The 15532-nt window shown below is 59.5% G+C and overlaps 2 protein-coding genes across 6 annotated transcripts; both read right to left on the bottom strand.

The window, feature by feature from the left end:
- Positions 1–147: 147 nt before the first annotated feature.
- Positions 148–5360, bottom strand: LYNX1 (Ly6/neurotoxin 1). 5 transcript variants are annotated; one of them, XM_030921595.1, is made up of 4 exons: positions 5330–5360; positions 3394–3609; positions 3081–3182; positions 148–2851 (listed from the first exon to the last, which is right to left on the bottom strand). In XM_030921595.1, the coding sequence occupies exons 2-4, from the start codon at positions 3443–3445 to the stop codon at positions 2655–2657; spliced, it is 351 nt and encodes a 116-aa protein (XP_030777455.1). In that variant the 5' UTR covers positions 3446–3609; positions 5330–5360; the 3' UTR covers positions 148–2654. The 5 variants fall into 5 exon arrangements, with proteins under 5 accessions (XP_030777455.1, XP_030777454.1, XP_010383775.1 ...); XM_030921594.1 differs by lacking the exon at positions 5330–5360 and adding an exon at positions 4960–5224; XM_010385473.2 differs by lacking the exon at positions 5330–5360 and adding an exon at positions 4388–4609.
- A 6971-nt stretch (positions 5361–12331) lies between these two features.
- LY6D (lymphocyte antigen 6 family member D) lies at positions 12332–14087 on the bottom strand. The gene is made up of 3 exons (XM_010385476.2): positions 13919–14087; positions 13033–13131; positions 12332–12900 (listed from the first exon to the last, which is right to left on the bottom strand). Exons 1-3 carry the CDS (start codon positions 14064–14066, stop codon positions 12665–12667), a joined length of 483 nt encoding a protein of 160 aa, XP_010383778.2. The 5' UTR covers positions 14067–14087; the 3' UTR covers positions 12332–12664.
- Between the last annotated feature and the right edge of the window lie 1445 nt (positions 14088–15532).

Below are 15532 nucleotides of genomic sequence, written 5' to 3'. Positions count from 1 at the left end.
CCAAGGAACCCCAGCTGGTGGGAGAAGCGGCTGCACTGTGGTGCAGGGGGTGGTGAGTAAGCGAGGAGGCACTACTGGGGGCAGCTACTTCACCTCCCTGTGCCTCAGTTTCCTCCTCTGTCAAAGGGACAAGATAATGGCTCCCATTGCAGGGCTGCTATATGGTGCTCAGGGCCACAGTGCAGTGGGGGGACCCATGTCCATTGCCACCTTGATGCATACAACCGGGACAAGTTACCGCTGTGATTTCTGCCGGCGCTGCTGTCCCGGTTCCCTGGTGCTGCGCAGCCATGCACTCCCCATGAGCGGGCCTGGCCAGCACTAGCCGAGTGCCTTCTGTGTGTTCTGTGCCAGGTACCAAGGGCAGGCCGGCCAGGCAGAACCATGCGTGGGGCTGGGGGCAGTGCTGTCAGCATTGGGCTGGGACAAGTCAGGGTGGGGGAAAGGTAGACAGGTGGAGGCAGGAGGCAGGTGTGAGAAGCTGCCCACCCCACCCCTCAACACCACGGCACTTCCAGCTCCAGCAGGTCCTTGTTCTGAGCTGCCCCTGAGCCACGGGTGGCCAGGTCTCCTCCCCATCACCCCACTGAGAAGCAAGACAGGAAGGACCTGATCCTGGAGCCCCTCCCAGCCCAGCTGAGGAAGCCATCCGACCGACGACGGGCTTGCGCAAGGCGCGCAGTGACTGCTCCCAGCCTCTCCCACAGACTTAGGAGCCCAAAGTCGCCTCCCTCCCAGGGAGCATCCCAAGGCCTCGCTGGCTGCAGTTGAGAGAGCCTCATCTGGGCACTGCCCTGAGGCTGGCACTTGTAGGTGCGGGCCCTTGGGAGCTCTGGGAGGCACCTGGCAGCCTCCCAGCCACCCTAGGCCAGGACCACTCTCCAGGCTCAGTGCTACAGCCACAACCACTGGGGGTAGGGACAAGGGGAGTGCAGGCCCACTCTGTGCTGCAGCAACTCCTTTCCAGCTGTTGGCCCAGTATGACGCCTATCTTCCCTCTGGGGAGTCACGTTCCTCCCACTCCGGGCCCATTCCCACCCAAGGCCCCTTCGCAGGAGACCGGCACTTCCCTCCTCCAACAGGAGCTGGGTGTGCCCTAAGCAAGATTCTGATCCCCTCCTGTCCTCAGGAGACTGAGGCTGGACCATCAGCCCCAGCCCCAGGAGCAGAACGCAGGCCTGCACATAGACTCACTGCAAGGAGACCCCTGGGGTGGAGCCTCTCATTCCCCAAGCCCCCAGGGGTCCTGCATCAAAGCTCTGGAGATGCAGTTCCCAGCAGGAGCTCCCCTGACCAGGGCCACACTTTGGGGCCGGGGCAGTCCCCCCACATGGACGTGTCACTATCCTGCCCATGTGGGACAGCTTGAAGGGATCCTCCAAGGACACCAGAGCTGGGAGCGCTGGTCAGGTGGGGCCTCAGGCGCAGCGTGACCGCTGGCACCAAAAGGGCTCATGCCCCCAACGGCTCCGTTTGCAGCGGGGGCAGATGCTCCCAGGGCTACCTGCATCGGGGACGAATTGGTGGCTGTTGGGCTGCACCCTGCTTCGCAGGCCTGGGGTGGGGGCCCTGGGAGTCCTCCTACCCAGCTGGAGCTTCCACCCTGCCCTCCCCGCGGGCGCAGTCCCAGGTGGAAGGTGATGGAGGCACCCACTCACTGTGTGCATCCCGCTGGTGGGGAAGGGCTGGGTCTCGTCCTCCCCACCCCGCCCTCCCCACCCCCGCCCCGGCACTGCCCCAGGCTGCTCCCAACTTCCAGCCTGTGGGCGCATCCCCCAATCCCGCGTTCTTTGCCTTGCTCGGCCAGGTCCCGCTGTGGTTGGGGACCAGGCCTCAGCGGGCCACCTGCCCTGCCCCTTTCTCTCCCTGCCCGGAATAGCGCTGGCCAGGTCAGCAACCAGGACCCACCAAATATAGCAAGGCCCTAGGTCCTGCCAGCCTCAGGCCCAGCACCCTCCCCATGAGGCGGGTGGGAAAGGTCAAGGGGTTTGACTGAGAGGACACAGACCCTTTGCTGGACCCGGAAAAGCTTCTACGGCTTCGGGGGCACTGGGGCCTGCTGAGGCAAGGCCGCCCCTCCCTTGCAGGGGGTGGCTCCAATGCAGGCCTGGCAGCCGTCCTAGCACAGGCGCCGGTGCCAAAGGCCTTCCTCCCACAGCCCTGATCCCGCACCAGCCCTGGCAGCTCCTGGCCTCAGTAGGAAGCGTGACAGCCTTCCTAGGCCTGGAAGAGCCTTTCCTCCTAAGAGTCCCCCCAACCACCCCACCTGGGGGAGTTCCTCATTTCCCCGGGCCCCAGCACACCCAGGGCAGGCTGAGGCAGGGGCCCCTCCTAGGGCTTCCCAGAAGGTGGACTTGGCCACAGCTCCCATCTGATCAGCGCTCCCTTCCTGACTGGGCCCCTCCCCATAAACAGCACTGTGCCAGTGCCCCCAGCCCTTTTGGGATCCCACACAGCATCGGAAGGTCAAGGCCTCGAAGTGAGGTCACGTGGTGGTTGGGGGAGATCAGGTGTCTTCTTGCCCACAGTCCCAGCCTTGGGCATGGCTGAGGAGGTCGCAGGGAGGGCGGAGAGTGAGGCAGGGTGAGCTGGGTGCAAGGGTGCAGCAGTGTGTCTCGAGAGCTTTGTTCTTGAGTGGGTCTGCCTCAGGGGCTTTAGAGCAGACCCCAGAGGGTGGCCAGGAGGATGGGGGACAGGACGAGGGTGGCCGGGGTGGCAAGGCCGGCGCCGTTGCAGAGATCATACTGGCAACAGGAGGTGGTGGACGCGTGCTTGGAGTAGCCATCGTACACAGTCTCGAAGCAGCTGGGCACGCAGGACTTACTGACCTTCATCCTGGTGGGAGTGTAGTCTGCAGAGGGGCAGGGCGGTGAGCCAGCTCCGCTAAGAGGGGCAGGGGGCCCAGTCAGCCCCACCCCAGCATCCAAGGCAATCAGAGCAGGGCCCCTCAGCTTGGAGCTCCCAGACAGCATCCTGGGACAGGAGAGCCTCCTTCCTCAGGACCTCCACATGCTCAGGGGCAGGGCAGAACCTCCCACTCGTCCTCCCCAGGCAGGGCCACGCAGGGCCCCCAGACTCACAGGTGCGCGTAGTCATGCAGTAGGCAACCATAGCCGGGCAGCGCATGGGGTTGAAGCAGTTGTCTCCGTTGTAGGCACACACATGGCAATCCAAGGCCTGGACTGGGGCCGGCAGATGGGCGGGAAGGGAATGGGGGTCACAGAACATGAGAGGCCCCTCCTCCAGCCCATCAGGCCCCCAGCCCATCACCTTCCCCAGGGCGGGGGGCTAGAAGGAGGGGTGGTCGCGGGGAATTCTGGTCTCCTTCCCTGCTTTCAGCCCACCTTCCCTCAACGTGGGTCTGTCCATCCCTCTGTCCTTTGTCCATCTTACCCAGAGGTAAGCCCATGAGGACCACCAGGAACAGGGTGAGCAGGGGCGTCATGGCTGCAGGCAGGAGGGCAGCGTGGGAGTGGGGAGGAGAACAGCAGCTAGCCCTGGATCCAACTCAGGGGTGGCGCACAGAGGATCCAACTCAGGGTGGTGCACAGAGGACGTGGGGCCGGCCCTGCCTCCTGGAGCTCCTGGTCTACTGGGAGTGCTGCAGCCCTGCACAGCAGGTGGCAAAGACAGGTGGTCAGTGCTGGGCCTGAAGGACCCATGGGGAGCCTGGGCAGGGATGACAGTGGGCAGAGGAGCCACCCAACTCAGTGGGTGTCAGGGAAGGTTTCCTGGAGGAGGAGACACTTGGGAGGGGACAAGAAGGGAGAAGAGATCGGGACATTTCAATCAGAGACCAGCACCTGCAAAAGCTCAAAACAGCCTGTAGCGCTAGACGGAGGAGAGATGGGGGGAGGATGAGAGGCAGTGCTAGAGGAGTGGGGGTGGGCAGAGGGGCCTTAAATACCAGGCCTAAACAAGGATTTTACCAGGGGATGGTTGGTACAGAGGTCCTGTAGGAGGTGGTCTGCAGCCTCATCCCACGCAGGGCCCTGGGGGCCGGATGGCTGGCCACGGCAGAACTGGGCCCAAGGACTGGGTCTCTTCTCGCTGTTCCCCTCCCCTCTGCTCTGGGGTGTCCCTATTTGGGGTCCCCTCTTCCAGGAAAACCTCCAGAGCCCTGGTTAGGGTTTTCTGAGTCCTCGGCCACTGCAGAAGCTCCCCAGCAGGAATGAGCTAAATTAAACTTACGCCTTCCTGAGAATAACAAATCCGTTTCTCCGGACACATTTGCCCAAGCCAACCCTAGGATGCCAAAGGCCTGGGTGAGGCCAGGCCTGCGGCTGCGAGCTTCCCGCCCCCTCTCGGAGAGCCCCGCCCCAAACACTGCGGTCCCGGGTGGAGGGGAGGGCTCTTGGCGCGAGCGGGACTCTCAGGGTGACCTCACCTGTGACCTTCACCACCTTGAGGTACCGCCGCGACTGGGAGTCACCCGCGGCCGCTCGCCGGTAGGTGCCTGCCTCGGTCTAACTGTACGCGTGTCTGTGTGTCCCGCAGCACCCGTGCCGCATCGCTGGATGCTGGCCGCAGGCCCAGCCCAGTCCCGCCCCCGGAACGGCCCGCCCAGCGCGAGTTCACCGCAGGCCCCGCCCCGCCCCGCCCCGGCCCGGCCCGGCCCCGCCTCCTGGGCACCCGCCGAGCCGAGCTCACAACAGGCCCCACCCCGGCCCGGCCCCGCCTTCCGGGCACCCGCCGAGCCGAGCTCACCGCAGGCCCCGCCCCGCCCCGCCCCGGCCCCGCCTCCTGGGCACCCGCCGAGCCGAGCTCACAACAGGCCCCACCCCGGCCCGGCCCCGCCTTCCGGGCACCCGCCGAGCCGAGCTCACCGCAGGCCCCGCCCCGCCCCGCCCCCCGGCCCGTCGGCCCGTCTGGCAAGCGCTGGGACCCCGAGGCCAGTCCAGGCATCTGGCCGACGCAGAGGCAGCCACGCAGTGACTCCCTAGCGACCCTCAGACCCACGTGTTCCGGCCGGGCACTCCGCAGGCTGTCTTCACCGGGTCCGGCGGCAGCCCAGCCTTCTCCGCAGCCGCCTCCGCCCACTCGCACGCACCTCGTCGTTCGTGGGCTGGCACCAGCCGTGCCGCCCCAGCTCCGCGCTCCTCCAGCCCAGTCCCAGCAGTTCCGGAACTGGCGCCCTTCGGTGCCCTTTGGCGCGCCCGCTTCGCTGCCCATGGCCTCCGCCCGCCTCCCCCGCGCTCAGCCCCGGTTTCTGGTCCCCCCGAGCAAAGCTGGAAGGCAGGCCTGCAAGGCAGCCCCTTGCTCCGTGGTCCCTCTCACCATCATAATGTTAACATTAAATAATTGTCTTTACATAACTTTAAATACTTACATTATTGGTTCTGTTTTTGGCAAAATGTAATAAAATTTCATGGGTCCAAAAGTTTTCTTTTTTTTTTTTTTTGAGACGGAGTCTCGCTCTGTCGCCCAGGCTGGAGTGCAGTGGCCGGATCTCAGCTCACGGCAAGCTCCGCCTCCCGGGTTCACGCCATTCTCCTGCCTCAGCCTCCGGAGTAGCTGGGACTACAGGCGCCCGCCACCACGCCCGGCTAGTTTTTTTTGTATTTTTTAGTAGAGACGGGGTTTCACCGTGTTAGCCAGGATGGTCTCGATCTCCTGACCCCGTGATCCGCCCATCTCGGCCTCCCAAAGTGCTGGGATTACAGGCTTGAGCCACCGCGCCCGGCCAAAGTTTTCATTTTTTTCCAATGTAAGAAAGAAAAATAAAACCTTTTCTTCGACCCTAAAGCTCATTTTTTTCTTTAAAACATTTTTGTGGGCCTGAGGTACAGAATACCCCGTGCCTTTTGGACAAGCGGGCTCTGGTTCCAGGAAATCCTTCGGTCCCCAACAAACTAGGCCAGTTGGTTGTTCTGTTTGCCGACAGGTGATGTGCGCCCTCCTGTGCCAGGAGCTGGGGAGAGGGCAGACGTTCCAGAATATTCCCACCCCATGGAGCTCACACTCCGGTGGGATAAGAGGCGTGAAAGGAACGCATAGGTCAGAACTGGAGTGTGTCGCGGGCTTCAGCCTCAGACCACAAGGAATTAATACGGATGAAACTTCCCTTGTCCGCCTGCCAGCCGCTCGTCTCCTGCTTTGTTTCATGGTTCCTAACCGGTCTGTGACCCGGGGGTTGGGGACCTTTGTGTTAAAGGAAGTTCTTCAGGCAGAAATACTGATCTACACAAAGGAATAAAGGACGCCAGAAATAGGAAGTAGAAGGTAATTTTTTTTTCTTATTTTGAATTAAAAGATAGTTGATTTCCTAAAGCAAAAATAATAACAATGTATTAAGGAATTTGCAGCAAATGTAGAAGTAAATTGTATGATAATAGTAGTACAGCCTGGGCACCGCGGCTCACGCCTGTAATCCCAGCACTTTGGGAGCTGAGGCAAGTGGATTGCTTGAGCCCAGGAGTTCTAGACCAGGCGTGGCTGGGCAACGTAGAGAGATCTCGTCTCTAAAAACATACAAAAAATTAGCTGGGCGTGGTGGTGCACACCTGTGGTTGCACCCAGGAGGCTGAGGTGGGAGAATCACTTGAACCCAGGAGGTACAGGTTGCAGTGAGCTGTGATCACACTACTGCACTGAAGCCTGGGTGATAGAGCAAGACCCTGTGTCAAATTAAAAAAAAAAAAAAAAGGAATACAAGTAGACCAGGAGAGGGACAATGGAAGTTCGCTGTTGTAGATCTGTTCTACTGCATGTGAAGTGGCCTCCTATTTCTTGAAGTCAGACTAGTAAGTCAAAGTTACATACTAAGACACTAAAGTGTCGCTAAAAAAAGACCAAAAAAAAAGCAAAAGTCGAAGCGCTCTAGTTAATGAATCAACAAAGGTGATGATACAGAATTATTTATAAAAACACATGTTACAGAGACTGCAGAAAAGGAGAAAGGAAAAAACGAGACAAATAGGAAACAAATAGCAAGATGATATATATTTAAACCCAGCCACAGCAATAATGACACTATGTCATCTAAACACTTCAATTAGACTGAGCACAGTGGCCCACACCTGTAATCCTAACCTGTCATCCCAACACTTTGAAAGGCTGAGGCAGGTGGATCACTTGAAGTCAGGAGTTCCAGACCAGCCTGGCCAACACGGTGAAACTCCCTCTCTACTAAAAAATACAAAAATTAGCTGGGCATGGTGGTGGGTGCCTGTAATCCCACCTACTTGGGAGGCTGAGGCAGGAGAATCGCGTGAACGTGGGAGGTGGAGGTTGCAGTAAGCTGAGATGGTGCCACGGCACTCCAGCTGGGTGACAGAGTGAGCAAGACTCTGCCTCAAAAACAAACAAAAACATCTCAGTTAAAAACAGAGGTTGTCAGATTGGATAAAAAGAGAAACAGCCACGTATATGCTGTCAGCAAGAAACTCGCCAGACATATAAAAACACAAATAAGATACAAATAAAAAGATGGAGAAAGTTATACTATGCTATCACCAATTAAAAGAAAGCAGGCATGACTACATCAATATCAAAGTAGGTTTAAAGCAAAGACTATAATCAAAAAAAAAGAGGGAACATTACTGGCCAGGTGTAGTGGCTCTCACCTGTAATCCCAGCACTTTGGGAGGCTAAGGTGGGAGGATTGCTTGAGGCCAGGAGTTTGAGACCAGCTTGGGCAAAACAGCAAAACACTATCTCTACCGGAAAGAAAGAAAAAATTTTAAAAAGAGGGACATTACCAAATGATAAATTGATCAGCTCATGAAGAGGACTTAGCAATTCTGAATATGTATGCATCTAACAATTAAGCTTCAAAATACACAAAGCAAAACACCAACAACATCTGATAGAACTGAAAGGAGAAAAAGAAAATCCACAATAACAGAGATTTCAACACTCCTCTTTCAAGAAATGATAAAAATAGACAAAAAGTCTGTAAGGAAGAAGATGTGGACCACATTACCAGTCAATATGGCCAACTTGATGTTTATAGGACACTCCACCTCACAGAAGGGAAACACACCTTTATTTACCAATAATGTTCTCCAAGGCAGACTGTATTCTGGGCCATAGAACACATCTCAGTAAATTTATAAGGATTAAAATCATACAAATTATTTGCGTGGACTACAATGGAGCTAAATTAGAAATCAATAACAGAAGTATATCTAGAAGATCATCAAATATTTAGAAACTGAGTAATAACATATTTCTAGACAACGTATAGGTCAAAGGAGAAACCAAAAAGGAAATCAGAAAATATTTCCAACTGAATGAAAATGCAAACACAATTCATCAAAGTCAAAGGATGCAGCTGAAGTGGGCCCTGGAGGGAAGTACTGCACTAATGCTTCTTTTAGAAGAAAACAAGAAGTAAAACTTCTTTTAGAAGAGAAGGAAGTTCTCCAAAAAAACCACCTAAACGTTCACCCTCAGAAACTAGAACAAAAAGAGCAAATCAAACCCAAGGTAAGCAAAATAAAGAAAATAGCAAAAATAAAAGCAAAAATAAATAAATAAATAAATAAATAAATAAATAAATAAATAAAAAGTGAGGTAGAAAAAGAAAATAGAGAAAAATCAATGAGACCAGTGTTTGAGAATGTGCTTCCAGGAGGAAGACCTCAGCAACCCTTCCCAGTCTGGCTTGTCCACAGCAGGACCAGAGAGAGGACTCTTGCAAACCAAAGCTAGCTGCTCCTGAGATGGGGGCCAGCCAGTGGGGTGGGCGGCTGGGGCTGCCCCTCAAGCTCTCTGTGGGATCTGGCTGCCCAAACTGGGCATTAAGGGAGGCTCTTAGGCCCCCCTGACCCGACCGAATAATGCTCCTTCCTTTCTGGTGGGAGCTCAGGCCCGACTGGATGGTGAGGAGAGTAGATGTTCAGAACAGGTGGAGGAAGGATCCCTTGTCAGAGGACCCCATCAGTTGCTTTTGTAGTCTCCCTGAGAGCTGCCCTCTGTCTGGACTTTGTGGTTTGATTGCTTTTAGCATTTCCATTTTTAAGGCATAGAGAAAATTGCATCCTGGTGATGGGCCAGGAGAGTCAGCCATGCACCCCATGACAGGGTCAGTGCCCCACTCCTGGGTGCTGGCTGAACCTCAACATCTGTGCCTTGGGGCCCCATCCCTCAATCCTGTGCCTAAGACATCTCCCTGCAGGTTCTGAGCTTGGGCTCTGGCAGAGGGAGCTCCTCCTTCAGGGGCACTAGGGACACGAGGCAGGGCTGCCGGCCCCATCTAGCCGTCTGTGCTGTCCACACCTACAGAGTTGTAGGCCCTATGTGGGGCTGATGATGTCTGACAGGGTCTTGGGTGGGGCTGGGGTCAAGTTGTGTCCAGGACCGTTGAGAAGTTGTCCAGCAGGGTCACAGAGAAGTAGCCTGGAGGCTGGGAGACTGAGCTAGGGACCCTTGGAGGAGCAGGGCAGAGGGCAGTGATGGGCTAGGAGCTGTGACTGTCCTTGGGCTTGGTCTGGAGTCCTGCCAGCTCCCAGGCCCCACTGCAGCCACACAGGCAGCCACACAGGCAGCCACACAGGCAGCCCCACTGCAGCCACACAGGCAGCCACACAGGCAGCCCCACTGCAGCCACACAGGCAGCCACACGGGCAGCCTGGCCCTCTCTGGATCCCGCAGGTTGGTTTTCACTTCTGGGCCTTTGCCCAGGGCCCGCACACAGCCTCACCCATGCTGCCTTCATTGTCCCTATACCCGCCACTGCTTTGCGAAGTCTTCCCTGACCCCCCAGCAGAACTGCCTCCTCCTTCCATCCTGGAGTTTGGTGGCTGCAGCCCTGGTTTCCTGACTTTCAGGGGTGGGAGTGATGGGGGAGGTGGCATTCCCTCCTGCCTCCAGGCTGCACTGGGCACAGAGCACTCCCATTCCCTGGGCCCTGGATGAGGATTCCTGCAGCCAGCCTGTCGTGAAGTGGCAGGAGTCACTTTCCCTTGCCCAGCCTTAGTTTTCCCACACGGAAGTGGGGATGGGTGGTCTGTGCCCTGGGCACTCTTACTCCTCTGCTCTGTGCCAGACTCCCATGCCCAGGTGCCTTCGCACACCCTGTCTTGGGCGCTTGGCAGGACTTAGGCCACCTGCCCAGAGTGGTGTGGAAAAGGGCACACATGTGGCCATGAGTGGCACTGGCCTGGGCAAGGGCGGATTTTCCCTGTGCAGGAGCCCCAGCACCTGGCTCTCTGGTGGCCACCAGGGGGCGCTCCTACGCAGACCTCGGGGAGCGCTTGCAGGCACCTCCCGGACGCCAGCACTCAGAGGAGAAGGGTCCCCCTCACCCCTTCACCTGGGTCATGTCCCTGAGACTGGGGTTCAAGAGCCTCCAGAGAGGCTGGCTTGGGACACCCCAGGCCCAACCCCAGCCTTGGAGCCATGTGGGAGCTGACTACCCACAGCCACCGCCCAGTGCAAGTCCAACTGCCTGGGCTGACCCCCATCCATGGGAACCCAGCAGCCCCCTTGGCCAGACCTCACCAGGGTGAGGTTAGACTGGAGGGGGCGGGGAGCATGACTCAGGGAATTTGGCCAGGTGAGGTCGCCCAGAGGCAGGGAGGGTTCCGTGCCCACTGCCTGGGTTCTGGCTGTATTTCGGGGATGAGGCTGTGACGTGGGGTGAGAAGAGGCCCCAGCAGATGCCCCAGCAAGGAGCCCTTCTCCTTCTGGAGAGGGCCAGAGGTTCCCGCAGACTGACCCCACGTCCCCGGCAGGTGAAGTCTCAGGTCTCACCCAGTCAGAGCAGAGCTCTGCCTTCCCCCAGGCCAGCTCCCTTGCAGGCCTGGCCTGGAAATTCCCCGGTGACCGAGCCCCCTCTGGCCCCAGCCAGCAGATGGTGGCGTGAGTGGCAGCTGGTGAGGGGTCAGTGGTGCTCCCCAGCCCTGGGTGCAGGCACTCAGCTCTTTGTCCAACACACCATGAGACCAGCACCATCACCACTCCAGTTCTAGCAGAGGGCAGGAGAACTAGGTGGGGTCTGGGGCCCCGGGAGCGCAGGAGGGGAAACAGGAAATGCCTGCAGCCCTGCAGTGGCTGGGAGGAGGGCTGAGGGTTTGCAGGAGGCCAGGGCCACCATTTACAGCCACAGGCAGCATATGGGGTGCTGGCTGCACCAGGTGGGTGCCCAGTGGAGGAAAATGGAGGCTCCTGGAGGTGGAGTGCTTTACCTAAGGTCTCTCAGGGCAAGGAGTAACCCACCTTGGCCACCCTGGGGAGATGGGACTTGGGTGAGGAGAAAGGGGATCCCAAGGTGGAGACAGTGAAGCTCACCCAGACCCAGTCCTGGGTTGCAGTGCCTTGGTTGGGCAGGCAGCCCTCCAGGATGGGGTTGCACAGTGGCCCTGGATCCCAGGGGAGGCAGGATGGACACGTGTTAAGAGCAGGCCTCCCGAAATCATGATTCACCTCTTGGTCTCATGGTGCGTTAGACAAACAGTCGAGTGTCTGCACCCAGGGCCGGGGAGCACCACTGACCCCTCACCAGCTGCCACCCATGCTACACCACCGTCTCTTGGCCGCGGCCAGAGGGTGCTTGGCCACCATGGAATTTCCAGGCCAGGCCTGCAAAGGAGCTGGCCTAGGGGAAGGCAGAGCTCTGCTCTGACCTGGGTGAGGCCCGAGGCTTCACCTGCCGGGGATGTGGGGTCAGCCTGCGGAAACCTCTGGCCCTCTCCAGAAGAAGGGCTCCTTGCTGGGGCATCTGCTGGGGGCCTCTTCTCACTCCATGTCCCAACCTCATCCCTGAAATGCAGCCAGAACCCAGGCAGTGGGCACGGAACCCTTCCTGCCTCTGGGCAACCTCACCTGGCCCATATCCCCTGCGTCATGCTCCCCGCCCAGTCTAACTTCACCCTGGTGAGTGAGGTCTGGCCAAGGGGCGGCTGGGTTCCCATGGACGGGGTCCATGGGACTTTTCCTGGGCTGTGGCTAGACTTTCCCTGGGCAGCTGACCTGGCCCTGGGCGATGGCTGTAGGTAGTCAGCGCCTACTTGACTCCGAAGCTCGGGTCGGGCCTGGGGTGTCCCAAGCCGGCCTCTCTGGAGGCTTCTGAACCTCGGTCTCAGGGACACGACCCAGGGTGAAAGGGTGAGGGGCCCCTTCTCCCCTAGGTGCTGTGTGCGGGAGGGGCCTGCGAGCCCTCTGCCCTGTGCTCCTACTCAGGCCTCACCCCAGGAGCGCCCTCCACCTCTGGAGCAGTGGGGAGGCATCTGAGCAGCCGGCCCTCCCAGGGTGGGGACGGATGGTGCCATTTCAGGCATCGCTCCACGACTGGCCCAGGGGACATGTGCTGGAGGCTCAGGGGACCTGTGTGGCCTGATGCCCGCCCCTGACCTCCTCCGTCCCAGAATAGCGCAGACAAACCACACTGGTTTCAATCATTTATCTCCATGCAGAGATTTGAGTAGAAAAATACACGGCAACAGAACAGGAGTGTGAAATCCGGGGATCGCCAGGGTTTCTGTCCCCACCCTCCATGCGGCTGGGGGCTGCATCCTCTGTAGGGGGGCTACATCCTCTGTGGGATTGTGGGACCTGCTCCAAGTCATCAGCACTCCATGCCCACCCGGACCTGGTCCCAGACTTTCGGGGAAGCCTTCAGCCTGGGGCTCCTGGCACACCCATTGCGGCTGGGGAAGAGGAGTGTGGAATCTCCAGAGAAAGGGAAGGAAAGGCATGAGGGGCCTTCCCCGGGGGGAGGTCACAGGCTGGGGGCTAAGACGAGGGCCAGGAGGCCCAGGGCCAGCCCCAGGCTGAGGGCACTGTGGGCGAAGGTGGTGTGGGTGGGTGCAGCGTTGTGCAGCTTCTCATTGCACAGGTCCTCCTGACAGCACTGGATGGAGCCGGTGCCACTGCTGACCTGGCCTTGCAGGGTGTAGCTGGGTGTGCACGACTCCGCACAGTCCTTCTTCACCAGATTCCCCCTCAGAGGCTCCACTGGGCACAGGTGAGTGTGGTCAGGCCCGCAGCCGCCTCTGACCCCCAGTCCCTGCCAACCTCCCAGCCAGCACCCACAACAGCCAGGGAGGTCCCCCTAGTCCCAGGGACACCTGGACAGATGCTACTCACCTGTGTTCGTGGTCTTGCAGAAGCGAGAGCCAGCCGGGCAGACCTGAGGCTGCTTGCAGTTGCTGGAGTTGGTGCACACGTGGCAGCGCAGGGCAAGGGCTGGCGGGGAGGGAGTCGGGCTCAGCGGGCCCAACAGAGGCCTCCTGGTGACTCAGCAGGGCCCACTCCCCAACCCGCAGAGACCCCTCCTGGACAGAGGCCCTGCTGCCCTTGCCCTAGGCCCCCAGCTCCGGACCCTGGGCCCTAGTGGGGCTTGTGTCCTGAATGCAGCCTCAGGGGACGGGTGCTCCGGCCTGGGCCGGCTTGGAAGAGGCGTCCTGCCCCGGCCCTGTCTAGGGTGTGTTGCAGGCCTTTCCTCCAAGGCCTCAGGGAGCTCTGTGACTGCCAAGAGCAGTCTGCAGGACACTGGCTGTTGTCCCCACCCCTGGGGCTGTCCCTGGAGGAGATGGCTATGTTTCCGAGGGCCTGATTGAGCTAAGGCCCCAGGGACAGCCAGCTTGGCTGCTCTGAGCCTATAACGGGAAGGGCTTGGTGGCCTTTGGGCTGTCCTGGGTTGTGCTGGGGCAGACCTGGGGACCGGGAGGGGCTGGTGGCAGGGGCTAGATGGCTGCCCTCCCAGAGAGAAGCATCTCAAGACAATCCCCTGCTCCACTCTCTCAGGGTCCATGACTCCAGGAATCAATTCTAAGATCCTCAAAATCTGAAACGTTGTAAATCTGACACTCCTTAAGATTGGGGCTCCATGTTGTTTTAAATTTGAAGAGTCTAGCACCCACAGTGTCGAGGTTCTCTGTGCCTAGAGGTCATCAGCTCCAGGTTCCTAGTATTTGGTGACCACACAGGCCAGAGCCACCCACCCACCCGTCCCCTTGGCCCAGCCCCTCACCTGGCCCCGTAGCCACTGCCAGGATGGCGAGGAGCAGCAGGACTGTCCTCATCTCTGGTGTCATCTGGGAGCAGTGGGGGCCCCTGCACTGCGGAGGCCTTATAGGCACGGGCTGGGCGGGGGTGGGCAGTCCGCCAGCCAGCGGCATTCTGCAGCGCTCTGTGCAAGCGTCAGCCCAGGATGGGAACCTGCCCCACCCTGCCTGGCCCACGCCCACCAGCCTGGCTGTCGCTGGGCGCTGCCCCTGCTGCCCTCCTAGGCAGAGGTCTGCCCTCCGCAACGGGGCCCAGTGGCTTCCTGGCCCTGCTGTTGCTGTTGCTGTGCCTCCATCTCTCCCGCTTTCACTTCTCTGTCTCTGTGGGTCTTGTTCTCGTGCTACTGTCTGTTCCTGGGTCACTTTGTCTCTGACCTGCCACCCACTACCCCGCCCCCGACTCCCCACCATCACCATCCTGTGTCTTTGTCCCTGCATTCCCCCCATAGTTCCCTCAATAGAATTGCAGCCTGTACCAGGTGCCCTGTGGGTGCCTGTGGGTGCCCAGGGCCGGGGAGGTAGGAAGAGCAGGTGCTGGTCCTACCCTTCTGGCTCTGGGCTCAGGGTTGCTGCCTGGGATGCGGAAGGTCCTTGAGCTGCCAGGGCTCGGGGCAGCTGTGGGCTGATGGGGTGTGTGAGGCAGAGGGAGAGGCCACCCCGAGGCAGGGAGGGCAGCTGGGGCAGCAGAGAGGTAAGCACTGGACAGGGTGAGGACTGTGAGGACCTGGCCCTCGAAGTTGCCTGGGGAGCCCTGTGGGTGGGAGGCCCGGGCTGTGGAGGCAGCAACTCCATCCTGCGTTGTGCAGGGAGAGACCGAGCCCTCCTGGTCTCCACCAGCCCTGCCTCCCACCCTCCAGGGCCCCAGGACCCCTCCCTGTGGGATTCCTTCCCCTACTTTCCGGGCCCCTCCTGCTACATTGGGGGCAGCGCCATCCTGGCTACTTTGCAACTATTGCTCTAGGTGTCCTGGCTCTAGTCTCTCCAAGACTGTGAACTCCTTGGGGCTGGGCCCCAGCACCCAGGGCCTCGAAGCAGGTTCTTGGTCTGCTGCCGTTGAGTGGAGGCCAGTCCCTACCTTCACCTCTTTACTCTCACGGGAGGGACTTTCTTTCCCTGGAGACGGGGTCCTGAGCACCTGTCACCTAGCGCAGGAGCCCACCTCTCGGGGCCCCCACCCACCTGCTCGGCCCAGCCCGCTCTGCCACTCGCCTGTGCTGGGCAGCACCCACCTGGTGGTGTGGAGGGACCCACAGACGTGCTTTGCCCCTGCCCTGGCCAGGCGGATGGTGAGTGGGAGCAGGGGCACAGAAGGAGGTCAGCCCTGGGCCCAGCCTCCGCCACGGCCACGTGGCTGATGAACCAGCAACAACAGGGCCAGGGCAGGGCAGGGCCGGTTCCAGGGAGGGTGGTCCTGGGCTGGGCTGAGGCTCTTGGGAGCACCATGGGTACCGGGGCCAGTCAGGCCTGGGCTTGAGACAGACCCTCTGGCCCTTCCTCCCGGCATCTCTCCCTTGCTGAGCCCCACGTCATGGATGCTGGGGATCCCAGCAAATGTCTCCTGAGAATGCTCCTGGCCGGAC

The sequence above is a fragment of the Rhinopithecus roxellana genome, chromosome 17 (assembly GCF_007565055.1).
Source record: "Rhinopithecus roxellana isolate Shanxi Qingling chromosome 17, ASM756505v1, whole genome shotgun sequence".
Lineage (NCBI taxonomy): Eukaryota > Metazoa > Chordata > Mammalia > Primates > Cercopithecidae > Rhinopithecus > Rhinopithecus roxellana.
Note: the sequence above shows the minus strand (reverse complement) of the source record. Positions and strands in the feature narration are given on the sequence as shown.